This window comes from Penicillium alfredii, assembly GCF_028826965.1.
Source record: "Penicillium alfredii strain IBT 34128 chromosome Unknown utg000011l_segment0_segment0, whole genome shotgun sequence".
In the NCBI taxonomy this organism is placed as follows: Eukaryota; Fungi; Ascomycota; class Eurotiomycetes; order Eurotiales; family Aspergillaceae; genus Penicillium; species Penicillium alfredii.
In genome coordinates, this window is record NW_026622708.1 from 2,536,618 (window position 1) to 2,562,124 (window position 25,507).

Consider the following 25,507-nt stretch of genomic DNA (forward strand, 5'->3'; position numbering starts at 1 on the left):
TTTTGTGAGGAAGCGTCTTTAACTGTTTCAGAACGCATTAACCATTCAATTCACTCAAGTTTATCAGTATTATGCTTCTCGATGTGATGCGACCCTGTCAAAACATAGAGGTCAAACCCCAATAAGAATATCAGACAATAATATATGGGTCAAATATTAGTTGTTAGTCTACCAGCATCAATCTAACATGCTTTAGGATAGGCTTACGTTCTGTATAAAGTCTTGTCTTCTTCTGTCTATGTGCACCGGCAGCCTCATGATTAATATCTCACCATGTATATTATTTCTTGGGTAATCCTTGGTCTAGTCTGTCATGCCGAAAAAACACTTCTCTTAAAACAACCAACCTTGACTCTCGGGTGGATATTAATGGGTTCCTCTCTGTGGCGTACTTCGTGAACTGGATTCGTTGATACCTTTCCTGGTAAGTGAAAAAAAAAATTTAATTCCGATATCGATATTCTAGGCTATCTATGCCCGGGAATTTGATCCACAAGTTTTTGTCTGAACAATTAACGCATATGCTCTACGCTTTCGCTAATGTACGCGCGGAATCAGGAGAGGTGTATCTCTGGGACACTTACGCTGACACAGACAAAAACTATCCGACGGATTCTTGAAATGAGGCAGGTACCAACGTATATGGCTGCACCAAACGACTTTTCCTCCTAAAACTGAAAAACCGAAAACTGAAAGTGCTCCTCTCCATCGGTGGATGGATATACTCTACCAACTATGCTAAACCGTTGAGTACCATTGCTGGACGGGAATTATTTGCTTCTTCAGCTGTCCAGCTAGTTCAAGACTTGGGTTTGATGGAACGTTGACTGGGAGGTACGTGTATCAGGATGCTAGTCCTACGAGCGAAGTATCCTGCGAATGATTCGCAAGCCAATGACATGGTTGCGCTTCTGAAAGAAGTGCGATCGATATGCCCATTAATCCTAGATGTGCTTGGAAGCACCGCTTACCTTCCTATAGGCATCTTGTTGGGAGTGGGGTTCTGCCAGCATTTCTCCACCGCCTTCCTGACCGCCCGCAGCGGACCTGTAGATAGCAGATAGCTTCGCTTCTCTCCTTCTCTCAGAGAAGAGACACCAACGAACAACAGACAACTTGATTCTCTCTCTCTCTTTTGCTCTCTTTCCTCAGTAGTTCTGCTTTCCCGGCTTCCCCTAGTGCTCCCCAAGACATCTTGAGGGCAATAAAGCAAAAGTTATCCAGACACTAACGTAATCCACAAGCGAGTCGCGCACACAAGCGAGTCGCGCACCACACGAAAATCGCGCTATCTTCGCGAACCCATCAATTTTAACCACTTACCATGCCACCAATTCGCTCTCAAAATGCCAGAAAATCTATCGAGAAAGAGGGTAATATCTTATTAGCTATCGAGGCTATTCAGAAGCAAGAAATTCCTTCGGTTCGCGAAGCAGCGCGTCGATTTAGTATACCAGAAACCACACTACGCGATCGACTATATGGTAAAACCTTTCGGTCTGAAACACGCGCCAACTGCCAGAAATTGACCCAAGTTGAAGAGGAATCGATTCTTCGATGGATTCTCTCTATGGATTCGCGTGGAGCAGCTCTTCGGCCAACAGCTGTACGAGAAATGGCTAATATTTTATTGGCTATGCGTGGATCTACCCCTATTTATTCTGTTGGCCAAAATTGGGTCTATAATTTTATCAAGCGTCATGATGAAATAAAGACTCGCTTCTCTCGTCGATACGATTATCAGCGCGCCAAAAATAAAGACCCAAAGATCATACACGAGCGGTTCAACTGCGTCCGAAAGACAATTGAGGAGAACGGTATTCTATACGATGATATATACAACTTCGATGAGACCGGTTTCGCGATGGGCCTTACCTCAACAGCTAAAGTGATTACTCGGTCTGAATATTACGGTCGGCGATCGCTATTACAACCTGGGAATCGTGAATGGGTTACCGCTATCGAGTCAATTAACGCCTCGGGTTGGGCGTTGCCACCATGCCTTATTTTTAAAGCCAAGGTCTATATCGAGGGTTGGTTTGATAATCTACCACTCGATTGGCACTTCGAAGTTAGCCAAAATGGCTAGACCACAGACGAAATTAGCCTTCGCTGGCTAAAAAAGGTCTTTATCCCAGCTACAGCCAGTCGTACAAAGGGTAAATATCGACTTCTTATCCTCGATGGCCATGGCAGCCATCTTACTCCTCAATTCGACCAAGTATGCAGCGATGCCAATATTATACCAATTTGCATGCCTGCCCACTCCTCGCATCTTTTACAACCTCTTGATATTGGTTGTTTTGCGCCTTTAAAAAAGGCGTACGGCAGCTTAGTTGAGAGGCAAATGCGATGTGGTATGAATCATATCGACAAATTCGATTTTCTCGCTGCATACCCAACTGCTCGCTCGCAAGCCTTTGATAAAGCTACAACTATTCAAAATAGCTTCGCAGCAGCTGGATTAGTCCCTTACAATCCAGATCGGGTTATCGAAAAGCTTGATATTCAGCTTTATACACCAACACCTCCTGGGAGCAGCCAAGGCAGCCAAAGCAGTCAATTCTCGCCAAAAACACCCCAAAATTCAAAACAGCTGCAGCGCCAGGCTTCGTCGATCAAAGCTCTACTAAAGCATCGCTCTCATAGCCCGCCAAGCCCAACTGGCGCTACGTTAGGTCAGCTTATCAAAGGCTGCCAGCTAGCGATGCATAGCGCTACAATTCTAGCGCATGAAAACAAGGATTTGCGCGCAGCCAATGAGAAGCAGAAGCAAAAGCGAGCTAGATCTAATAGGCAGATGCCTAGAGATCAAGGTCTATCAGTCCAAGAGGCTCGTGAGCTAATATCGACGGCGCACCAAGCCTCTGAAGCCCAATCAGCTACTTCGGCAGACCTTCATCAACCAGCTTCGCAGCCACCTACACGAGCGCCACCTCGCTGTAGCGACTGCCGCGAATTAGGTCATCGAAGATTGCAGTGCCCAAAACGATAGAATTAGTTTTTTTTTGTATATAAAGGCGTTGTGGCGAAAATATATTAATTTGAATTCTAAATATTTAGTTGGGTGCGCGACTCGCTTGTGTGCGCGACTCGCTTGTGGATTACGTTATAGAGCTGACTAAGTATCGGGGGCTCAGAGGCGACTGTTGGAGCCTGAGGCATCACATCCAATAACTAACTAGTCAGTTAGCACTTATTTCAGGATTTGCTGACCACAAGCAAGCATCCTGTTGTCCCCAAGTAGAATACTCATCTGTCTTTCGAGTTCTGTAAATACAGTAGTTATATACATGCCATGGCTTAATCCTAACTACATGCGTCAGAATTTCCAGATCACTGGTTTATCTAGGTGTTAGAGTCCACGATTGCGAACACTTGTGGCCTGCCAATGTTCCTGTTTCACCTTCTCCAATTTTCTAAACTTGTATATGATAACCAATCCGGAGGAAGAGGCTACAGACAGTCCAGAGGCAATAACAGTGAGAAGAGCCATAATCGACCAGTCGCCGTGGTGTGCCGTATAGATATTGATGAATGTGGTAAGCAGGCCGGCTAAAGCGTTCAGTAGGGTCGGTCTCTCGAAAGTCAGCCAATCATCCATGCCCTATTCACATGCCCACTTACAGAAAAAGTCGATTAAGAAGCCAGATGTAATTATCTCTGTATTTCCAGAATAACCATCCCATGGCCATTGATCCCAGTAAGAAAAGCACGCATGCCATTGCAAGCAGAGGAGGGTTCTGGATGGTTTTTAAGATAACTTCCCCCGCTTCACTGCTCCCTAAGGTGCCGTTGAGTGAGTCTGATTTCTGGAGAGATGTGAACGTGCCTGGAATCACAAGGTAACCCGCAAGTAGGACCCAATGAGCGGCGCTTGCGAGAACGTTATGTTTCCAGGGAATTTGGTCTGATTCAACCACCATCCGTACATAACGGGTCACAAATATATTATGAGAGATACGGTTGCTTTGAAGCGCAGGCGCAACAGGGATATTTGGATCCATTATCGTTTTCAAGGAGCAATCCTGTTGTCCGGATCTTCGTTATTTTAATTCCCGAGCCACCTTGATGAACCTGAAACAGATCGCAAGTGGGACCCCGCCCATAAGCTTGTTCAGCGACTCAAAAGTGCAACCAAGAAGAGAAGTTCACTTCCGGGGGTAATTTATTATTCCACTGAAGTATTTTTATGTCGATCCGTTTCTACTTTTGCGGGTTGGGGGGGAGAGGGGGATCCATTACAGGAATCTATACAGGCAATTTTATTGAAAAAGCCTTTATTGAACAATTTCATAGTCTTGGTTCATTCTGCTTTTCTCTTCCTCACGGCTCCTTCGTTGGTATTCCCGAAACCCTTGTCGAAATGCTCCTGATCACATCCCAGATAGATCTTGAAATATAAATTATTGCCTTCTTCAAATCTCCACCCTAGGGACCCTACCTCTAAGGCTTAAGATATGCGCGCAAGCTTCCCGTTTGGCCCCATGGTTGGAACTCTGGTTCGAACAACTCAATCCCCTGATCAACACGTGTTCTCACTAAGTCCCTGATATCGTGCCGAACTTGAACCCGAGCAGAGACTATTTTCGTGTGAGTCCGACTAATTGCGGCAAAGACGGATCAAAGACTGTACCTGATACCAAAAGCTTTCCAATCCGGCTCTCGATTTCGGCATCTAGCTGCTTCTCCCAATTCACACGACCGCTATGCACCTCGATCAGACCGTTTTCTCCAATACGCTGTATCTCGTTGCCAGAATCAGACCGCAGTTGATCATAAACCGAGACATGAAGCATCTGAATCAAAGATGAGCAAGCAATCTTTTCTATAAATAAATGATTGGGTACTGACATATCCGTTATCTTGTCTGACCAGAACTTGGAGCCAGTCGCGAGCACTCTCCCAGTCTCCAACTCGATCCAGCTGCCAAACAAGGGAGATTCTCTGTGTGCAGACCTGTGCTTTGTTATGACCGTCTAGTAGTTCTTTGATATAAGGCAGCTGGGCAGCAATCCCGATGCCCGTGGCGACCATGAATATATGACCATAATCGCCTACGGTGCTGGCTGAGCTCCAGTTGACACGCGTTGGACCAAACGGACCGTCAATCCACGCCCCGCATTCTCGATTAGGTTCAACGCGGTCGAGAAGTTTTCTGGTGAATCCGGAGCGTGGACGAAAGAGAACTGAGATTGAAACCGCTCGCCCTCTCCCGTCATCTTCCCACCAACTGATCGCAAAAGGGTGTGACTGGGCTAGATAAAAGATTCCGACATGTGGAACTCCTAGATTGATGCGCTCACCAGCACGCACGGTCCACGGTCGTGGTAGTAAGAGCGTTATTCGAGCAACATCACCCACATAGGGACGTAGAATCAATCGGACCGGGTTTCTGCCTATCACCATATTTCGGTAAAAAATCCGGACGAGCTGCAAGGCCCCAGTGATGGCAAAAATGCTGATATATGTGACTGGGAATGCCCATAGTCTTTCGTGAGCCGATCGGGTATGTTGCCAAATTGCGTAAATCAAAGCCATCGCACATCCCAGGTGTGTAATGAGGAAAACTTCGTAGACCCTTTTCTTGACCAGTGGCAAAAGCACCAGGGCAAGAAACATACTGGCGGCCTAAAGGCTCATTTGAACATTTGGCATGGCACTAAAGGTGGATAGTAGAGACATACCAGAAGCCCATAGAATTGAAGTTCGTTTGACCACGATATGACCCTTATCTGAGCCACTATAATGATGTGAACGATTGCTTCGAGGACCGCGACTACTGCAAATGACCGATGAACAAATCCATAGGTATAAAGGGAAGTCCCGAGGAGCCGAGCACCAAATTCGTAACCACCGCCTAAAAAGATCGGTATCAGGTTAATGAGGGAGAGCTTTGCGGCTCTAGTGCCAGCATCTGCAACCGTGTGAATCTGAACGACGTTACAGGTAACGGTGCCACTAAGGTATAGGAGTATGAAGACCATGTGAAGCCTGGACGCGGAAAAAATCCCTGAGAAACGCGTATATGACTGTGCATAAACCACATGATTCAGAAGGAATGGCCGAACCTGAGAAGATAAAAAGGAGGATGTCGTCAAAAAAGAACAGACTTCAGTGACAAAACGGTACGCTATCAGTGATAAAACAACCACACTGAGAATTGCGCCATAAATTGCCTCGGGGGCAGTCAACAGATTGGCGATACGAATAGTCTCCATTGTACGCGTATATTTGGAATTTTCTTAAAACTGATTTTGCTGAGAGCACAGGTGACCTTATATATAAAGCGCTGGACTATCCTCATGAAAAGATTTCCGCGAGCCGAAAAGTCAACCGTAGCTTTGTGTTCCCCTATTGATCACTGGGTCGATCATGACTGCTCGCATGACGCCTTCCAGGGCTGCACGTCCTGTGGGACGTTTCAATCTTGTCACCCAGGGTGATATTCTCACCCTGGGTGATGTCGGAAGTCGAACTTTGCTGAGTGCGGGAAGGCTTGTTTAGTGACCGGAGCAAGTCTGCTCTCGTGGCAAAATATTTCAGGAGCCGTTTCAGCTCATGTAGGTCCATGTCTGGTCGCGAGCTTTGCACGCTGGACGGCTCTCGTCTCAGAGTAGGATAATGGTACTCCTGCTGGCTGATTAGCTCAAGAATCTATTGGCATTCGTGCAGGCATACCAAGGCCTCATCCGGAGGAGGCCAAGAGCAATCATCGGCGGAATTGTAAACGAAAGTATCCCGTGGATGATTGATAAAGAGGTAGACATCTGCTCCACACAGAGTCGCAAGTTCGCGGCTTTTGGCCAATAAGGTCTGGCTTCTTCTCTGGAACTTGACTCGCTCCTTTCTCTGGGGATCTGGGCCACCCATGATTTCATACAAAATATATTATTGTGAACAAGAAGTAGAGAAGAAGGAACAAAATTCTGCCCTGGAAAGCACGTTTGATGAATAGTCGGGCAGTGTAGAACTAAAAGACAAAACCACGAGTCGATCAGGACCAAGATCCAACTAAGCACATTCTTCTACTCGTGTTGAGGTCCGTTCTCATCTAGACTAACACAGACTCTCTTTGGCTCCTCATCCCTGGAGTCAGTTGATTTGCGCCTGCGCCGCTTGCCCTTCGCTGGAGTCCCACTGATGTCACAGCTGCTGCAGTAGGCTCTGTTGGGATATCCATGATCGTCTCGGCCAAATGGTGACCGAAGACCTTGCTTGGCGGCAAATGTGGCCACGCTCTCAGGAAATCCGCCAATCCTCCAGCGCTTTTTCGAGCTGGATTGGAGGCAAATATTCACCGTGTGATCTTGATGACGGGTCAGAAATGATATTGGATGGCTGTAACATCCACATGATGGACAGAGCTCGTCTAGTCCTGCGAACGTGTCGATCACTCCACAGTCTGAGACATAACTTAGCCCGTCAGGGAAAAGACGCTGCAGCGCCATAATTACATTCCGAGCCGACCCTCTACAGCGTATGGATCCGCGACACCAAAAGGGGTCGCAGTGTTCTCCGGTAAATCACCGAGCACGAAATGGAACCGAGAAATGAGCAGCATAACCGCCGCTTCCCGAGCCATCCGGGCGCTTCCAGGTTGCAGGATGACCAGATTTCTATAATCCTCCATAGCCCCAACACCATCGATCATATTGGAAGTATTCCCCAGCGGCACGTCCAGACGGTGACAGTCTTGACTGGTCGACGTTTTGAGCTGGCCTTTCCATTTTTTCCAATCGCTATCCGTCTCCATCGTGGACATCCATGCATCGAAGCCCCGGCGGACGAAACTGTCTCGAAAGATATGGCGGAAGTGCGGAGTTTGATTAGTCAAGGCTGGGGCAATTCCTGTACCAAGAGATAGGGATCTTATGGATCCCACCCCTTGGGGCCAGATCTGGCGGCTAACCTGGTTGGCAATCTCCCCGGCAAAGTTGTATTTCAGCCCACCGTCCTGGAAGGAACCTATTCCTGGTAGATCTGCAGGCGTAAAGAAACTTTTTATCCAATCGATTAGCGCTTATTCCTGCAGGATGAACACATACCATTCACTTACAAAGGAGCAGCCGCTGTGGCTCTGGCCCTATACATCTGTTAGTTCTCGGTATATGTCCACTTTATGACATGGAGCGTACGCTTTCCACACTGTTGGCTCGTTTTGTGTCTCATCTGGACGTATTATTCGATAGTCTATTAGCGTTAGTACACTCGGTAGATTGCAAATAAGGTCGAGAGCACGAGCTTACTCTGCTCACCACATGAGTCATGGGCTGCATTAAAGTTTCCGATCACAAAGGTGCCTGTGTCTCTGGAGATGCTCGTAGTCACCACTCCAACCTTGGGGCCCGAGCGCAAGGGCCCCCGTGGATCGTCGCGGCTGGGACCAAAAATACAGCGTTTCTCCCCGAAAACGCCTTTCAGCGCGGTATCGAACACCCTAGCGTCGTAACAGCTATCATGGAGAAACCACTGGATCCATCGAGCTACTTCTCCGAAAATAGGCCTGTATCCGTAGATGTGACGAAGCAGGTAGGCCAAGGTTGAATGGCGCCGTTCGTGAAAGATGCGGCGCGCTAAATTCTCGAAGATTTTGGAGCAAGCCGCAACATCCCAAGTCATGACACATAGCCCTAGGGCGATCAGCCCTCCTACGACACGTTAGCATATCCTAGGCCACCTAAGCGCCAAGAATTGCGGCGTTGATCATTAGGCGCTTACCTGAACTTGTACCAAGAGTGAGATCGACCACATCTTGAATCGCGCAGGGGCGTAGATGTTCCTGTACGAGAAGAAGGAATTCTAGCGGGATAACCCCCCGGACTCCTCCTCCGTCAATAGCCAGGACCGTGGGGCTCACACTTGGTGGCAGGATATCCACAATCAATGGTCTCTGGTAGAGACAACAGAGGCAGCCCTTGAGGGTAAACTGACACTCTAAACCGGTTGTAGGGGTCCCGAAAATTTGAGCACAGCGGTCACACAGTGCATGCCCACAGGCCAGAATGTGTTGTGCAGTACGGAAAAGACAATATAGGCAGATATGGTTACTGCGTACCCGACAAAGTCGGCCGCTCTGAGACATCAATTGCTCTTCTCGTATATGCATCGATGAGCGTTCGGTTTGCGAGAGGCGATCGAAGAAGGTGGAGAAATGCCTCTCAACCAGATCGGTCTGCTCTTCTGGCCACTGGTCCGTCCAAAGAGCTTTGGATCTGAAATACCCTTGAAGTATGGCGGGCCGATACAATGTCCGGAAAACAACGCACGGTTTTGACGCTGGTTCTCGTCAGGCGTAGTCTATCAAGCAGTGAGATCAACTTACCAAGCATGTTAGGTACATAATGGTCCATCAGTATCGCTGACGCGATCGACGGGGCCAGTTCCTGGGGGTGCAGGTCCGCGCGGCTCCCAGCCTCCAGATAATGAGCCAAATTGTCTTGTATGCACAGACTCACAGGGCGATCTTTCCTCGTGGCTCTCACAACATCGAATGCTTGATCAGTATTGGTCAACATATGCCAAAATGCCGACTGGAACAGCGCTGCCAATTGTGTGCCGTTTGGTCGACCTAGATGCTCCTGGCGGACCGTGCACATGATATCTAATTGTCCCGCAATCAAGGTTTTCATACGCTCGTAACTCGCGGTAACTGACAAACGATCATCCGCGAGGTGGATTGACTGGATGCCCGAGAACACTTCGGATAGACTACTGCATCCACGCTCACGAATTTTCCGGTACAGCAGTGCCATATCCGGTATATCTCTCTCCTGCTTACTATTCTCTGCTCCGAAGACGAAGATCACCCGGGGGAAGACAGAAGGAGAGAAAGAAGACGCGGAGCGAAGCCGTGCGCAGCTACCCAAAAAGTCCACAACCTTTTCAAGGTCCGGCAAATCGTCAATAAAAATGCAAATGACGTCGGCGAAGAGAAAGATCAAACGCGACCAAAGTAGTAGAAGCATAGTGCCAGCCGACCGGCAATCCCAAGGCGCTGGATAGCCCATGCCGGCTTCAAATCTCTTCGTGGGGCATGACTGTTCCGCTAGCACGATGTCACCATCGGCGAAGAAAATTGGTTGGTCGCATTTCAAAGATGCAATATCATATCGTAGTTGAATGTGCGCCCCCGCAGCGTGTCTTTTTATATTGTTTAGGGGATAAAGTTGCTGTAGGGCGTGGTTCTTGACCTTGCCACCGAGGAACACACATAGCGCGGGATATTGATCATCTGGATCGGGCAGCTCGGCTACCACTTGTTGCAACCGGCCGTGATCCAAAACAGCAAGTCTGGAATCCTCGCGGAGGCCGATATCAAGCCAACTGATATCTCGCATATGCTGCATTGTGAAAGAGTCGAATATGTTATTTCAGAAATGGTGGAAAGTATGTTAGTTGTGTCCTTTCCAATATAACCATACAGGGATCAAAATATATAGATAAGCTCTTTAATTGTAGTTCAATCCGCTACTGCCACCCTGTTTCAGGTAGTAAGGTGAGAGTCGACCATCCTGTGCCTTTTGGGAGAGACTCGAGCAACTTATCACCTCACTCTCACCCTGTCTATATCAGACAACTCAGGCCTAAACCTGGTCCGACCGGGTACTTTTGCTAATTGTTAATATTTTTATTTTCAATAAATGGAAAGGTTTAGGGTAAAAAAAAGGAAATAGATGATAAATCCTCCCCGCCACTCCCCCTGCCCCTTCCGGCCCCTGCCCTCCTCTTAGCTCGATTTTTTGTTCACTGCCTTGCAGCCAATCAAGAGAAATCTTTCCCCAACATCCAGTAAATCTCGATGTCCCTGGCGCAGGCGCCGAAGATCGACATCGTAGCACGTTTGATGGTATTTCGAGACCCCGGTCGATGTCATAAGGAGATAAAAAGCCCAACCCAGCAGTTCTGAAATTTATCCTTATCTTGGTTGTTGACTTTTCAATGTCTAACCAGACGTCCCTTACTCTTGATGCACAAGATGACCCTTGGACGGCCAACCCTTCGTCTATGTACCTTGACCTTGATGAGGACATTATAGCCTCTATTATGAACGATGTTCCCCACGCAACACTTGAAGCGGAAGAGTTCAGCTGGTGGCAGATCGAGCCTTTAGGAATGTCTACCGGCATCCCTGAGCCACATAAGGACTGGGTTGGCTGCTCGCAGGTAACCGACAATTGCCAAAATGTGTATGTCACTCCTTCTAACTGAAGATAAATGCTTATATGTGAATAGAGCGAATTCGCCCAATCCTCTCAGGTAATATCCAGTCTCCGTTCTTGCCTTCACTGGACTAAAAGGTTCCAGTCATGCCTGTAGCAATCCTAATCCTTCGCCTTCAACAAACTCCGATGATCACCTTGAGTTGAACCCTATCCAACTCAATCCCCTCGACGGGGTAGCTCGCGTGATGAAGGACTTTACGGCCATTATGGAACGGGTCTCTGCTCAACTTGAAACGTTCACCACCAAGATAGAGAAGCTGAACGGCCAGGTCGATGATATGCAGAAGAAGGTTGACTCCACTGCTTCAGAAGTCGAAGCTCTGGATGATATATTGAGCGAGGTCTTAAAGCGCGAACAGATGGCGATGGAGAAATTTGGCGACATAGCTAGTCGGTTCGACGGATAACGACTCCAGGCTTTTTAACAGAAAGCTTGATGTTAGCGATGGCTAGAACCTTTTTCTCCATTTTTTCTCCATCTTCTTTCTTGTACAAGCTGTGTGTGTCGTATTCTGTTTCCAACACTCGTACTAAGCCCCTTGTATGTCACGTAAGCTCCCTTGACCTCGGTTTAAACGATTCTGTCACTATTGGCCCTTATTCTCTTAACGATTGCATTGGGGGGAAATATATTTAGTATATTATTAGATCGTATTTCTTGACCATTTATTTTTAGGAACATAGCCAGCTCTTCTCGTCAGGTCAATAATTCAGTTAGAAAAGAAAAGAAAAGAAAAGCGTGGAGACATATCCAAGGTTTGGTGTCCTGAAAAGGTGCTAGAGCAACAAAGGAAAAGGAAGGATAGCGAAGGAGAGTTATCCAAGGTTGACAAGGATCCTACCTACGCTAGTTCCAAAAGGGAAAGCATGGAGGGTAGATAATTAATTCCCCACCTCAATACCGCGCAGTGTGTCATGTATTCTTTTTTGGAAGCATAAGGAATTGTAAAATTATGTATTAACATCAGACAAAACAGCCCAATAGTTATACACTTTCTCGTGATACCAACTTCCTTGATAAGAACATCGTTCAACCACTTATATAATAGGCTAGGGAAAATCCCGGAACCTCTTGATACATTCTTTAGCTTGGATTAGAATGGCATGTTCTATATTAAATTTCCAGCTTTACTCCTCGAGCCAGTTTCCTAGAGATTGAAATAGTGCCGCTCAGACTCGTGACGTGCAGTGGACTGTGAGAGTGAATCTTCTATAAAACAAAAGACGCGAATTTGGAGTTGTAAAAATATCTGTTTTATCTCTTTATACTAATAAAGCTCGGCCTTGACATAGCTTATCTCATACGCAAATCCCTCCAGTTATCGTCTTGAATCTGGTGATCATTTAGAACTTTGTAGGTGTGAGGGTAACTAGGTTGGAGGAAGTGCCACCACGACACAGAATATTGATGGTCTGTATAAGCGATTTCTTTGGACATAGGGCCAAAACGCTGGTTCAGGTTATTGGCTCATTGCGATGAAGATGATACAGCGTATTGAGTAGCAGCAAACATAGAGCCGCACGGAGTTGTCATAATGTGTCAGAATAAGAACAATCCCTTTAAATTGTTTTAGATTATTTTGGAGGATCCTTAGGAAGGATCACATTTATCTATAACAAATAGTGAACTACATCCATAGGTGCTATTTATCGTCCAGTATATGGGCACGGTTCATGCTCTAGATTTAGATAACGAGCACAGATATACGCTTTAGCTAAGTGTGGTAACTATTACGTGACTAACGACCTGAGACTACTGATCTCGTAATCTGTTCGCTGTAGGAGGGTTTTTCCAGTCTTCCAATGTTCGAGTCAGATACTATGTATATATCTACTGCTCCCCCAAGCCCTGGTTGGGGTCACTTCCAAATTGAGATACGCCACTTATGCGAGTTGACTACGCCATGTAAGCAACATCCCTTGACAGAGATCGACTTTGCGCTAAAATGTCGATCATTAACCACGCTCCTGCCATTTTGGAACGTTCCTCCCCCACTTTAATTTTTGTCTCCACCTTAAGGAGGCTGTCGTTGGCTTTGGAGCCAAGGAGCAAGGGTCAGAAGTTCCTGCGACATCGTTTCTGAGCGCATTGCAGTTTAGTCATGTGATGCGCGATATTTTCGGTGTATGCATGACGCCTTTCGGGGTGCACTGTGACGCTCTAGAGGGGTTACGGCACTTTTTGGGACACTATGCGACACAGAAAATCGCTCGGCGATACGGCTTGGTTCAGGGATCCTACCAGCTAACATGGATACTTCGGTGGCTGTGTAGTTGGCTCCATCCTCGCATTGACATACACAACTCCCAACTGCTGAAATAATACAAAGGTGAAAGCATTGGACTTTTCTGAGAACACACCTATTATCCTCCTTTACTATGTCACTCCACGCTCCAACTGAAGATCGGGACACAGCACCGCAATTTGGCCAGTTTCATCGCCCGGTAAGGAACAGAAACCTCCCTAGCCGCAAGTTGCTCGCTAATCTGAAGACACATTGCAGAATCCCGCTGCTACCGAAAATTCTGAACGCACTATACTTGTCCTGCTTGAGAACTTACTACGTCAAGAGCAACAATCAAAGCTTTACCAGGGGCGCCTAGAAACTAGGGTCTACAGTGATTCTGTGGGCTACCAAAAGCTACGGAATCATTGTATACAACTAGAGAAAATGGTTTATGGATTAGAGCATCATAAATCGCAACAAGAGGCTACACTGCGCTATACAGCGGACGTATGCCAAGCAATATCTCGGGATCTTGCTCTTGAGAGAAACAAAGTGCAGGAGTTAGAGTCTCGCTTCAATGATGTGTATCCGGCAATCGATAAATTGCTTCAACGTTTAACACAAGACCAGAACCCTCCTGGCTCTCAGGATGGGATGTGGACTATACAGCAACTTCAGCACGAGAATCTGCGCCAGCGCGAATTGATTGCTTGTCTTCAATCCACCCTTCAGGCTCGCGAAGAAATGGTCCAAGAGCTCCAAGTCGCCTTAGAGCAATTGACACGAGAACTCCATAGGGGCAACAGCAACCTCAACAAGCCAGATGATTTGACTTCGAATGGTACTCCTTCGGGTTGCTCGGATGAAGAATCATCTGTCGAGATCATTACGAAAAGGCCAGCCTCGATTTTCCCCAAGTTTTGAAGTACATGCGCTTTATTTATGTTTAAATTATCGTTGTTTCAATATAATGGAGAATTCCCTTCCCACAGCCCCACAAGAGAACGATAGATAAAGTTCGTTACGTAAGATAATGTCAAAACTACCTAGGTAAGCATTTTCACCTATCGCTTCTATGGTCTTGGGCACTCCAAAACGCAGGGCTACTCTCCCCTAGACTATATTTCGCCTATATGGCAAGTTACCAGGCCTATGTAGTTCAGTGATCGTCCTATGATAATATGTCTCGGCTAAGATTAAGATAAGCAGTACTTTCTCCCCGGGCACAATTTAAAAATTTGGCAGATAAGCATCAATCATTTTCTAGTCAGTTACGTTGTGAATTTGATAATGACATTGAGATTGCTAGCGCATAACAGGCCGCTATGCTGTGCCCTCTCTATATAACCAACGGCGCTTATATACGTTATGACACTGGTTGGAAAATATCCACCTACCCTGCTTCCCCTTGGGATTTAACAGCGCCAATGCTAGAACTGCCTCTAGTTCTTTCGTTCCCTATATCAAGCGTATGTACAACTCGTAGGGATCTATCCCGTGTGCTTCTAATAGCTCATCCTCAATCTATCAGTGCACGGGCACCCCTTCTCATCCATGATATAATAGCCAAGGTCTGCTAGCGTGTAGTTGGGGCACATTCTATCGCCCCCAATGCTGAAAACTGCGAATGGAATACAGCTATTAAGTCAATTAATGCATCTGGGTAGGCGATGTCTCCATTCAAAGGCAACGTTTATACCAAGGGTTGGTTTAATAATCTACCACCCGATTTGCACTTCGAAGTTAGCCAAAATGGCTGAACCACAGACGAAATTGGCCTTCGCTGGCTAAGATAGCTCTTTATACCAGCCACTGCCAATTGTACGAAGGGTAAATATCGACCTATCCTCTATGGCCATAGTAGCCTCCTCGCTCCATAATTCAAACAAATATGCCTACCCATTCCTCGCATCTTTTACAGCCTCTTAATATTGGCTGTTTTGCCCCTTTAAAGAAGGCTTACGACGACATATTTAAGAAACAGATACAGAACCCTAGTAATTGTTGCTCTCGTGAGAAGGTATTATACAAGAAATGTGAAATGGGTGCCTCGGGCGATGGATGAATTGAGAGGATGGAACAATAATTTTCCTTCGCTAGCACAAATACGCTTGTGATAGCTTCATTCCTGAACGAAAACAAACCTGAGTGGCTAGGTGGAGAACGGAGGACGTGAGCCGAGGATTTAATGGTGGGGACCTGGATCAGGTCCACCAGTAGCATGGAAGATTTTTTGTTATTAGGATGATTGCGTCAACCTATTCATAATCGCAACTTGGAGGGCGCTCATGTACAACACAAAAGAACTCAATGCAGATCCCTGCGAGTCCGGTGTAGGATGTCTCAGAAATCCAACACGGGTGGGCCCTTTCCAACCAATGTCTTGACTTCTTTAGGCGCCGTTGATGAGTTAGAATGTCGGGGGCCACGGAATGGTAGTCCACGCGCTGCTAGCCTCAGGGGTATGTATTATCTCGATGTAACTGAAGGAAAATGATCTTTCAACTCAGTTCAGACAGTCCGTTTTCTGCTGCCCAAGTCTCCCAGTGTCCTACTATAAGACAGAAAGGGGCGCGTTGCGCCTTTCAATGCTCGAGACCATAGACGCGAAAGCGAGACGGGAACTACTCGTCAGTTTATGAGTTGGCAAACTGCATATCTAGGAACGAAACCCTCTATTGGCATGAGACAAGGGATGAGGATTTAAGAATAAAAGCGTATAACATTCAAAACCGTGACATGACCTGTGATATTTCCAGTCGAACGTTTCTATGGATATAACCGACTTGGAATTTCCGGTAATGATCTCGACGGTTGATCGTCTATCAGAGCAGCTCGGTAAGGTTCCGCTTGAGGTCAAATCGTTTAACTCATAGCCTTTGTTACTCAAATTAAGTGGGATATATACGAGGATGGAGCTCGCAATAATACCGCTCTTAGTCTGCGATTGACTTAAGTCCATATTGACTTGCATGACCATGGGAATCATGCCGCATCATGGAGATCATTTTCCGTGTCGCAGTGCATCCAGAAAGTCGCTGCAGTCTCTAATATGACATGACTGGGCTGCAATGCGCGCCCAAAACAGTATCGCAGGAAGATCTGGGTGATAATTTCTAAAAGAGGTCACGGGGATAACCTTTGCTCCTTGGGCCCAAGACCAATGAGACGCTAATCAGTCGGCCTTTTTAATGTTAAGGCGCCAAGGGAGCAGTCGTATTTGTATTACGAGAGCGTATTTGTTCCTGAGAATAAGGTCTAGCGGCACGGACGGTCCGAGATCCTAGATCGTTTTATTCTGTTTATCAGTTGCCTCACAGTCGGACCAGGAAATTAGAGGTCAGTATATCAGTATATCAGCTAAGAAAATGAAAAGGGATCAGGCACATCGGATCCATCGTATTGATCAAACAGTTATAGGAAACTTTTCACACGCGTACGCTTACCCTCATCCGCGAACAAAGCGCCGGTTGATGATCTGCATTTTAGTCAGAGTTAGCTTCTACCTATAAGATCCATTAATCTAACCCGGCGTAGTCAACTTGCATAAATAGCGTGACCCTATGAGCATGACTACGTTCGAACATTGGGGCGGGCAGCAGCCTAGTGTCTCCTGGTTCGAGGCTGTCTCGGAATAGCCAGCTTATAAACCAATGGTTGGGCTTTCGTATTAAGTGGCTAGCCACCACACTCCCTCCCAACACCCCTTTCTGTGGTGCGTGAGTTTTACACGGCCTTCTCAATAGTATCCAAGGGTATTTCTCTGCTACCTATTTTTCTTGCCTGCTGTCACTTCGGTTACGTCATAGGGTGATAACTGGTTCCCTTATAGATGTCGTACATCTCTTCTCCCTCTCTCCATAGATACTTGTCCCTGAAGAACAATCGAAGGCTTCTTCAAAAGTGATTTGTTCAATCTGAATTATTTTGACAAGCCAAGTCTGCATCTACTGCTACTCTCTTCTTCAACACGATGAACCGATACTCTCACCGGCGTCTCGATCCCATCTCCGAAGAGATAACACCTGCAGATCACCATATTCTCTGCTGTGGAGGTACTTCATCTAACCTAGAGATGCTTCCTTCTCGACTGCAACGTTCCAAACGATCATCACCAGACCTCAGAAGACAGCTAGAAGAATTTGCATATGAGATGAGCTATCTAAGAGCCGAGCTTCATTGGCACAAAGAGACGAAACAAATTTTTCTACAATTCCAAGAAACAATGTTTGATTTCTTTCGCATCATGGAGGACGCCCTCTCTCAGACCACTGCGCGTCTGCAAGAGTCTGAGCGGCGCTACCTCGGACTCTGGGAGCTTGATTCAGGAAGTGAGGCTGGAGCTCAAATATAGAATACGCGGCAGTATACCTAGGTGGGCCGAAGTTATAAATCTGCTGTAGCTATGGATAGCGGACTTTTTGGGTTAGGAGGTTCCCGAATTGCTTTTAGGCGTTATTAGATAGATAATAGTGTTAAAGGAAGGTATATATTTTAGCACCAAGTTAGGCTCCGCTTTCACTAATCGTCCTGGAGCTCCCTTTAATGGTACTGTAACGACTGGCTAAGTCTCCAAATTCTTCCATCGCCATGTTCGCGTCTTAGAATATCCCTTAAAACATTATCCAGAGCTCCGAACTCGGTAGCCGTGAGGTCGATTTCCTTCTGTATATAGTCAGAGTCAAAAACAGATTTTCCTACTAACTCACGAACTGGTTCCCAAACCCTGTTTTGAAACACCTTAATATATATTGGGTTTAGCCCTAGATATTCCTTTTCTCAGAATAGAAACGCTTTTTTACCAGAATGCTAGTTTGATCTAAAATATTGTATTTTACGCGAATCTACTACAATATAAATATGCTGCCTCTCATACTCTCCCGACCTATATAGAGGATTTTCTCTGTTCCACCCCTGTCCACATCTCTGCTCACTGTACAGTTGAAATGGTTCTAGTTGTTGTCCTAGGGCGTGGCAGAGCATTGGATGTCGCACGTTAACTTAGGCTAGCACATAGTTCCTGTGACGGTTCGAGGGTTCGAGACCTGCTTACTTGATCCTACTTACGTGGTTTTCACCTGACCCACAGAGCACCTCTTGTACAATTGTACTCCGTAGCTCCTTTCTCTCTTTCTCTCTTTCTCACTTTCCTTCTTTTTCAGATTCGATGTTTTCGAATGATAGGAACAACTGCTTCTTTTGAGTATTTCCTGGCTTTAATGGACGAATCCTGGCGTTGTAGCTATTGTGAATCTTGAGGCGTTTTTAGTGTGAATTGGCTACTTTGACTTAGGCTATGCCAGCTTCATGACTTTGGGTTTTATTTGAGCGTATCGCATCGTTCCTTATTATGATAATAATATGATACTAATTTTCCCCCGCTCAGATCAAAAGAGAGAATATGAGAAAGTGAGGGGAGACGGGAGAGCTAGTCTATATAATGGTTCCTATTTGAGGTGCCAGGGTAGCAATTGTGAGATATCGAGCTTCAGATATTCTTGTTGTAAACCTATTACCTTCATCGGAAATTTACACTGCCACGATGCATCAAAGACCAAGTCATTTAAGTGCAATCAAACCTTTACCCGCTTCTCAGCCTTGAATTCCTTGCCCTCACTACCCCATCGTCTCTTCCGTGATACACAATTTGTCCGAGGCTCCTCTATTGAATGTGCATCATAGAAATGGCGTTGAAGATGAGAGGTATCCGCATATCCCCTCCCCTCACAGCAAGGGTGCGGGCATAAGACATCTGTCAACGATCTTAGCTGTCCCAGATGGGTGTCGATATGATTCAGAAGGGTCGCTTTGTTCAACCACTGCTCAAATCTTTCGTCCGCTCTCTTGCTTTTGTCGCTCAAACAGAACGGACAAAAGCCTGGTGCAACGAGTGTATACCGGAATGTCAAAATCCCACACCGTGGACTCAAGTCACTTAAGTGACGTTGGCAATGATGAACCCAGGAAGCCTCATCATGAAAAAATTGTGCGCAGAGATAGCAGAATTGAAGGAATTTGCGCTGTACTCGTCGATGGGCGCGTTTGTTGTTTCTATAACGCTGTTGATAGGGAGCAGCATTCAATGATTTCCTTCGGCATTGCAAAATATGCTTTGCCCTCCCTTGCAGTGGGATTCTTTCTTGAGTTAGCAAGAGCTATGATGTTTTTCATATTAGAGTACTCACTCAAACATCGCCTTCAAGCATATTGGGCAGCTTCCATCTTTAGGTGACATTTCGGGGTAATAGACAGTCCGCTCTGCGGATGTACAAAGCATGACCATATCCTCCAAGCATTGTCGGCCAGTCTCGCTATCCAATGTCGTTTTCTTGAACAAATTCACTCTGACTCTGGCACGCTCTGGTAGATACTTCTTGAAAATTTCGAAAAGAGGAGTGTTGTCGCGCTCAAGGAAATTGTTCCCAGAGAGATATTCCTCATACGATGCTTCCCACCATCTTTCAATAAAGTCGGATCTCCATGCGCGCAATCGTTTGGCTTTCTGATTATAAAACCGAGACCTCTCAAGTACAAGTCCATTGTGATCCTCAGGTTTGCCGTCAATCTCCCGAGTTAGGTTGTGGATTCTGTCGTTTATCGCAATGACGTCGTCTTCGGCTTCAAATTGCGCGATAGCAGCTGCGTCCAGTTTTTGAGGGGCGTTCGCGTCTCGATGGTGCGCCATGCTCAGTTCCATATCTCGGCATTCGAAATCAGATTCCAAATCATAGTATATGGCTTGGATATCTAATGCTTTAAGGGAAGATTGGTATTTTATATAAGTATCGTGGTTCTGGTGGTCTAATGCCTGCCCACGAGTCGCTTCGGATGCCTTAGCTGATACAATGTTAGTATAATAGATCTCCTTCCCTACCGGAATTACTTACGATCAATCTTATTTGCAACACCTCCTCGAATTCCATGTACCCGTAACTTATTTCGGAAGCAGGCTCGTTCAGCTAAGCTCGCGAAGTTGTGACGCAAAGAACCGAAGGTCAAGCCTCTGCTCGCATGAGGCCCTTCGGGAGTGATCATCCTGAAAAAAGCAAGATTTTTCACATTTTCATTCCAGTCAAATGTCAATGACTCTCTGCCTTTGGGCGGTTTTGTAGCAAGAACTTGCTCCACCGTATCACAGCCTTTGAAGGCACCGTCGGCAACACCATGAACGATGACCCAGAATACAAAACTCATCCCAAGAACAGGATGTTCATTGAACCAGTTCTTAGGTCTTTAGTCATCTGGTAAGCATAAAATTCAGAAACCTTCGGCCGACCCCAATACTTACGAGGTCGCATCATCTCGATAACGGAATCCCTTTAGAAACTCGGGATCGATTGTTACCCATCGCTTTAAGCCCCCGCCATCTCTGCTCCATTTGACCTGGAATTTAATATGCTAGCAAGTGCTTATTAGCTTGATAATAGTCATAGGCTGATCGAGGCAAGACAAGACAAACCTTATAGTATAAGCATTCGTTGCTGTTGCGATAAGCACTTGACTCGACTATTGCACCAGCTCTTGCACCAGATCCGGCAAAGATAGCAAGAGAGCTCCCAGTCTGTACTCTCGCTCTCTCATGTTTATAGTCGTGGCAGTCGTCAATAAAGAGGTGCCTCTGGAGTATATCCATATCCTTTGCCGTCACCAAATATCGCTCTCTAGGCTTCGTGCACAAACTATACTTCGGTGTTAATTCATTCCGAATAAACTATAGATATGTAAGCATTCATCCACCGGAAAAAAAAGCGTCAGGTTTTACATTAAGGACATCGTGTTTGATTTTCTCCGGAAGAGACCTAGAGGTTTTGCGCTCCCATTTCGACGTGAAACTGGTAAACTTGTGACACGCAGTCTGTTGAGATGGAAGTGTTTTGGACGAGGTAATAACGAATTCCGCGAAGAGTTTAAGCTGCTGGGGTGTGGGATCAGGGTCATCTTTAGAGAAATTCGCGTCTGTTGGTTCGTTGCGGGACAATCTCCATCTGGTCAATGTTAGAGAGGATAATCGATTTCCGCTAACTATACACTGACAGAGCCCAGTTCAAAGCCGCTTCTTCATATTTTTGAAGTGTCGCTGGTGCAAGTGCACGGTGGGAAACAGTATTGTCCCTCTGTTCCCGCTCTTCCTGGTACTCTTGCGTGAATCCACGTGATGCGGCACGTGCAATGCGCTCTTCGAGAGCTTTTTGGATCTTCAACTCAGTAGACATTTGTGGATCGATAGAAAATTGATGAAGCGATTAAGCGGCCCTGGTGTGTAAATTTATCTTCGTAAGTGGATGGGGAATCACCTCCTCTCACCCTTGGGGGGGTGACAATTCTCACCCCGTTCTCACCTCTATCACCCCGGTCCTCGAACTTCTCACTCATATCACCCACACTCACCCTAGGACCCATTGCATCGCTGTTTTAGGACGGCAGCAGTATCGAGGGCGCTTTGAGAATTGGCCTTGTACAATATGTGGCTTAAGTACGGCTGAGCGGACGGGAAGCCCTGTTCTCCACACCCTGTGATCGTATGTACTGGGAACGAGATATTTATGGTTTATATAGGCAGAGTCTTCTATCATTGCATAGTGGGGATTTCCTGAGTGGTCTTGACCTAGTCCGAGAGGTTATAATTGGCTATGTTTATCTAATTAACACTTTCAGCACGTATAAGTATAGTCTAGGATCAATCATATCTACTAAGCATGAAAATTGGAGCCAGGTTGAAGAGTGTAAGTGGGTTTCTCGAACAAAGCAGGTATCTCTTTGTTTAGCAAATATAGTTCTCACTCCTATGAGGCTGCTTTGAGAAGTTTCATAATATGGCCAAATATGACGTCTATCCAGCTCGTAATTCGGCAAAACTTTACAGACTAGTCTGCTTACGTTTTACCTCCTTTTCCAGTACAAACTCAATAATAAAGGGCTATATTAAATGCTGCCGCGCTTTGTAATTTCTAGCCATTAATACGAGGCTCCAATTTGTCTAGCTGTTACTCCTGTTTCTAGCTGGGAATAGGAGCTGCGGGGACGAACATAATCTGGTTCAATTCGTACTGGGGAAACCATTCAGTAAACATACTCCTGGAAAAGGCGATCTGGTGCTCTGGATCCATGGCAACCATGACCGACATGTTCCCACATCAACTGCCGCTGTAAACCCATTGCTCATACCCTCCCTTTCTCTCCCTTTCCCAACACCAACAACACAACTTTCCCAAAAAATCTTGTCGAGAGTTTCCAGTGCAGCAGCAATGACTACCTAATGATTGCACATTAATAAATTTCTTGAAACGGGTGGATTGTAACACTCACTCAATCATTGATACTCAACAGAGCCTGCACTTGATGTTGATCCGCGGCGTCGCGACGATGGCTTTCGGAGCCGGAGTCTTACAGAAACCACTTTTGCCGGACTTTGTGGTCTTATCGCCGCAGTGGTATGGCACCTCCTGGTACGCATGGCCACAGATACTGGAATAGCACACATACCAACCGCAGGAGCAACCGTTTAGGTTTTCGGGATGGTTGATTAGCCGGCGTGAGACATCCCGTCCTATTCGAGCCGGTGGTATCGCTGGCGTGGCCATGTTGGTCGGAGAGCTTGAGAGAAGGATGTCTTAAGGAGAGAAGCTGTAAGGCGGTAGATATAGAGATATAGAGAGGTACCCAGGAGACTCAATAATCAGGAATGCTGACGGAGGGAAGATATCTGGGATATAGTTGGACCTTCTTATAGAAAAGCGCTTGGGCATGCTGACTCTGGCCCATTCATATTGGCTCATACTTCGGGTCCTTAGTTCACGGCCATTGCTGAACCTGTGACATTTCAGGCATCGGCTCGCGCACGCCAGATTGGCTCTAATTTACGATGAAACGCTTGAGGAGGTTACTATATTTAAGCGGGCAATGGCACTACTATATTGGTTAGGTGCCCATCACTTGACGCTCGGAACGAGCCCGGCGCATAAATCTCGGGCTTTATGGGAGTGGTCAATGTGAGTTAGTCAAGTGTGATCCGCCCCATAACTTGATCACAGAGGCACCCTCGGGCACCACTATAGTGTGATAGATCGAAGTAGGCACTCATTACGCGCCGTGCGGGTGCACAGAAATTGCTTTCCCACCTCGTTCACGTGATACGTGGTTGTCAACCGTGGAAAATGAAAAACATCCCTTACTTCAACACAGTGCCACAGCCAGCTTCGAAGTCGAAAGCAAAATTATACAGACCACCCTGTCAAGTATTCATTTCGCCATGATAGACCCTGAAGATAGATTCTTTTCTGAGGGCCAGGGCTACTTTGGCCCTCGAGACAACCCGATCACCGAAACTCACTGCAACGTTTGGGATTGGGATCAATTGCGGATGGTCAAGGTCAAAGGGACCGCTAAGCTCTTTCCACCTGAAGAGGATATTGAGATCTCAGTCTTTGCTCAATTCGCCGATCTTCTGTCGCCGGAAGTTCGCGCGATTACAGTCAACAACGATGGACTTCTGACTGGAGTTTCGACTGATCCGGAAGAGGACGACACTATATTTATTGGATATCTTCCTTTCTCGGCTGTTGAATCACTCGCCGATTCTCCCACAATCCAATACTCTAAACTCCAAGAGATCGATCGGCTTGGGCCAGGTGTTGATCTTTTATCATACGAAGACGAATCCGGAAATCCTCACAAAGTTGCATTCAAATTCAACCCACTGGGAAAGCCTCTAAGACTGCATATGGCCTGGAATGAACTCAATCTTCTTAAAAGCCTGCCCCCGCATCCCAATTTGATACCTTTTGATCGTGTTGTTCTCGAAGATGTGGAGTCCCGGGTGATTGGATTCACAACCAAATATATCCCAGGTGGTACTCTCGCCAATCCAAAGGTCCCTTTCCGGTTTGAGTGGCTGCAGCAGCTTACTGAACTCGTCAATTTCCTCAACTTGGAACTGGGCATTATGCATCAAGATATTGCACCACGGAATCTGCTCCTCGATCCTGATACCCAAAAGATCATTCTTTTTGATTTTGACTGGGCCGCCCATGGAAAGAACCGCTTGATGAATAACCGAGACGACGTAACTGGTGTCGTATTCACCCTCTACGAGATTATCACAAACGACACACACTTCACGAGCATTCCACACTGGGATCGTACTATAAATATGGTACAGGATATCTCTGAATGGGCATGCAACCGCGAACTGGACTCCGATGTATCGAAGTTCCGCAGCTTTTTAAACGAATGGGTGGCAACGCGAAAATCAGACAGGGACATGGAACGATACCTCAATGCACCCAGCCAACTCACATGGCCAAGCCTACCAGAACCGCCCGACTATAGTGTGCCTTTCGAACATGGAACAGACGAGCATGGGCAAACGAATTGGGTAACGGGCATGCGAGAAAGATGCACTGCACTCGAGAAGGGGCAGTATTGCTTTCGCTGGGAGAGGTCACCCCAAAGAAGGTTGTTGAAACCGACCGAAAAGGATAGTAAACAGGTTTAAGAAAGTGCTCTGGGTCGTACAGTTGTCAGCAGTTCGCCCTGCAGCTTCTCGACCGGATCCTCGTCACGGCAATTTGGCATGTCAAGAGGAGTTAATTCTGCTAGTTTCTAAGCCTGGTGCGCCGGAGAAATTTATTAGAATCACACACAAGCTGCTACCTTCGCTTCGTCACCATGTACTCAAGTATGTATATACGGCCGATCCGATTTACTGCCACCCAGTGCCTCTCGTTGGCTGTAGTTGGTGCCGAGGTCAAAAAAATGGGTTTTCCTTATCAATACCCATCATTGCGCGATAGTTTATGTACGTTTGGATGGCAGACCCTCGCGTCTGTAATAAATAGCAATTTATGGAAGGGGCCAGTTATTCAGTGTATTCCACCACCAAAGAGGATCCAAGAGTTGGATGGAGGCGGATGAGGGCGGGTGGGCCCGGCTTAGGGTTAAGGGGCCCGTTTTCTGATAGCTAGTTACAAGACGCCCGGGAGAATTGGCATCATGAGCTGGAAAGGAATCTCCAAGTGTCCTGCACAGAGCATGCTGGTTTTTTGGCTTTTTGCA

The 25,507-nt window shown here is 46.5% G+C and overlaps 10 protein-coding genes across 10 annotated transcripts; 3 read left to right on the plus strand and 7 right to left on the minus strand.

The window, feature by feature from the left end:
- Nucleotides 1-3,355: 3,355 nt before the first annotated feature.
- NUU61_009366 (uncharacterized protein) lies at nt 3,356-4,007 on the minus strand (the record flags this gene model as incomplete). The annotated part of the gene is made up of 2 exons (XM_056659891.1): nt 3,356-3,578; nt 3,628-4,007. 2 exons carry the CDS (start codon nt 4,005-4,007, stop codon nt 3,356-3,358), a joined length of 603 nt encoding a protein of 200 aa, XP_056508184.1.
- Nucleotides 4,008-4,541: 534 nt separating this feature from the next.
- NUU61_009367 (NADPH oxidase family protein) lies at nt 4,542-5,987 on the minus strand (the record flags this gene model as incomplete). The annotated part of the gene is made up of 4 exons (XM_056659892.1): nt 4,542-4,583; nt 4,644-4,799; nt 4,855-5,631; nt 5,688-5,987. The coding sequence occupies 4 exons, from the start codon at nt 5,985-5,987 to the stop codon at nt 4,542-4,544; spliced, it is 1,275 nt and encodes a 424-aa protein (XP_056508185.1).
- Nucleotides 5,988-6,456: 469 nt separating this feature from the next.
- On the minus strand, nt 6,457-6,873 carry NUU61_009368 (uncharacterized protein; the record flags this gene model as incomplete). The annotated part of the gene is made up of 2 exons (XM_056659893.1): nt 6,457-6,633; nt 6,682-6,873. Coding segments are annotated over 2 exons (369 nt in total), but the record flags the coding sequence as incomplete, so codon positions are not given.
- A 580-nt stretch (nt 6,874-7,453) lies between these two features.
- NUU61_009369 (patatin-like phospholipase family protein) lies at nt 7,454-10,349 on the minus strand (the record flags this gene model as incomplete). Its single annotated transcript, XM_056659894.1, has 5 exons — nt 7,454-8,000; nt 8,060-8,086; nt 8,210-8,651; nt 8,722-9,279; nt 9,326-10,349. The coding sequence occupies 5 exons, from the start codon at nt 10,347-10,349 to the stop codon at nt 7,454-7,456; spliced, it is 2,598 nt and encodes an 865-aa protein (XP_056508187.1).
- Nucleotides 10,350-10,941: 592 nt separating this feature from the next.
- Nucleotides 10,942-11,632, plus strand: NUU61_009370 (uncharacterized protein; the record flags this gene model as incomplete). Its single annotated transcript, XM_056659895.1, has 2 exons — nt 10,942-11,189; nt 11,320-11,632. 2 exons carry the CDS (start codon nt 10,942-10,944, stop codon nt 11,630-11,632), a joined length of 561 nt encoding a protein of 186 aa, XP_056508188.1.
- Nucleotides 11,633-13,604: 1,972 nt separating this feature from the next.
- On the plus strand, nt 13,605-14,377 carry NUU61_009371 (uncharacterized protein; the record flags this gene model as incomplete). The annotated part of the gene is made up of 2 exons (XM_056659896.1): nt 13,605-13,670; nt 13,730-14,377. 2 exons carry the CDS (start codon nt 13,605-13,607, stop codon nt 14,375-14,377), a joined length of 714 nt encoding a protein of 237 aa, XP_056508189.1.
- Nucleotides 14,378-19,634: 5,257 nt separating this feature from the next.
- NUU61_009372 (uncharacterized protein) lies at nt 19,635-21,666 on the minus strand (the record flags this gene model as incomplete). The annotated part of the gene is made up of 6 exons (XM_056659897.1): nt 19,635-20,290; nt 20,341-20,684; nt 20,742-20,851; nt 20,913-21,164; nt 21,216-21,438; nt 21,488-21,666. The coding sequence occupies 6 exons, from the start codon at nt 21,664-21,666 to the stop codon at nt 19,635-19,637; spliced, it is 1,764 nt and encodes a 587-aa protein (XP_056508190.1).
- A 30-nt stretch (nt 21,667-21,696) lies between these two features.
- Nucleotides 21,697-22,026, minus strand: NUU61_009373 (uncharacterized protein; the record flags this gene model as incomplete). Its single annotated transcript, XM_056659898.1, has 2 exons — nt 21,697-21,706; nt 21,842-22,026. The coding sequence occupies 2 exons, from the start codon at nt 22,024-22,026 to the stop codon at nt 21,697-21,699; spliced, it is 195 nt and encodes a 64-aa protein (XP_056508191.1).
- Nucleotides 22,027-22,773: 747 nt separating this feature from the next.
- NUU61_009374 (uncharacterized protein) lies at nt 22,774-23,034 on the minus strand (the record flags this gene model as incomplete). Its single annotated transcript, XM_056659899.1, is given in 2 exon segments — nt 22,774-22,918; nt 22,937-23,034. The coding sequence occupies 2 exon segments, from the start codon at nt 23,032-23,034 to the stop codon at nt 22,774-22,776; spliced, it is 243 nt and encodes an 80-aa protein (XP_056508192.1).
- A 668-nt stretch (nt 23,035-23,702) lies between these two features.
- NUU61_009375 (uncharacterized protein) lies at nt 23,703-24,947 on the plus strand (the record flags this gene model as incomplete). The annotated part of the gene is made up of 1 exon (XM_056659900.1): nt 23,703-24,947. The coding sequence occupies one exon, from the start codon at nt 23,703-23,705 to the stop codon at nt 24,945-24,947; it is 1,245 nt and encodes a 414-aa protein (XP_056508193.1).
- Nucleotides 24,948-25,507: the final 560 nt, after the last annotated feature.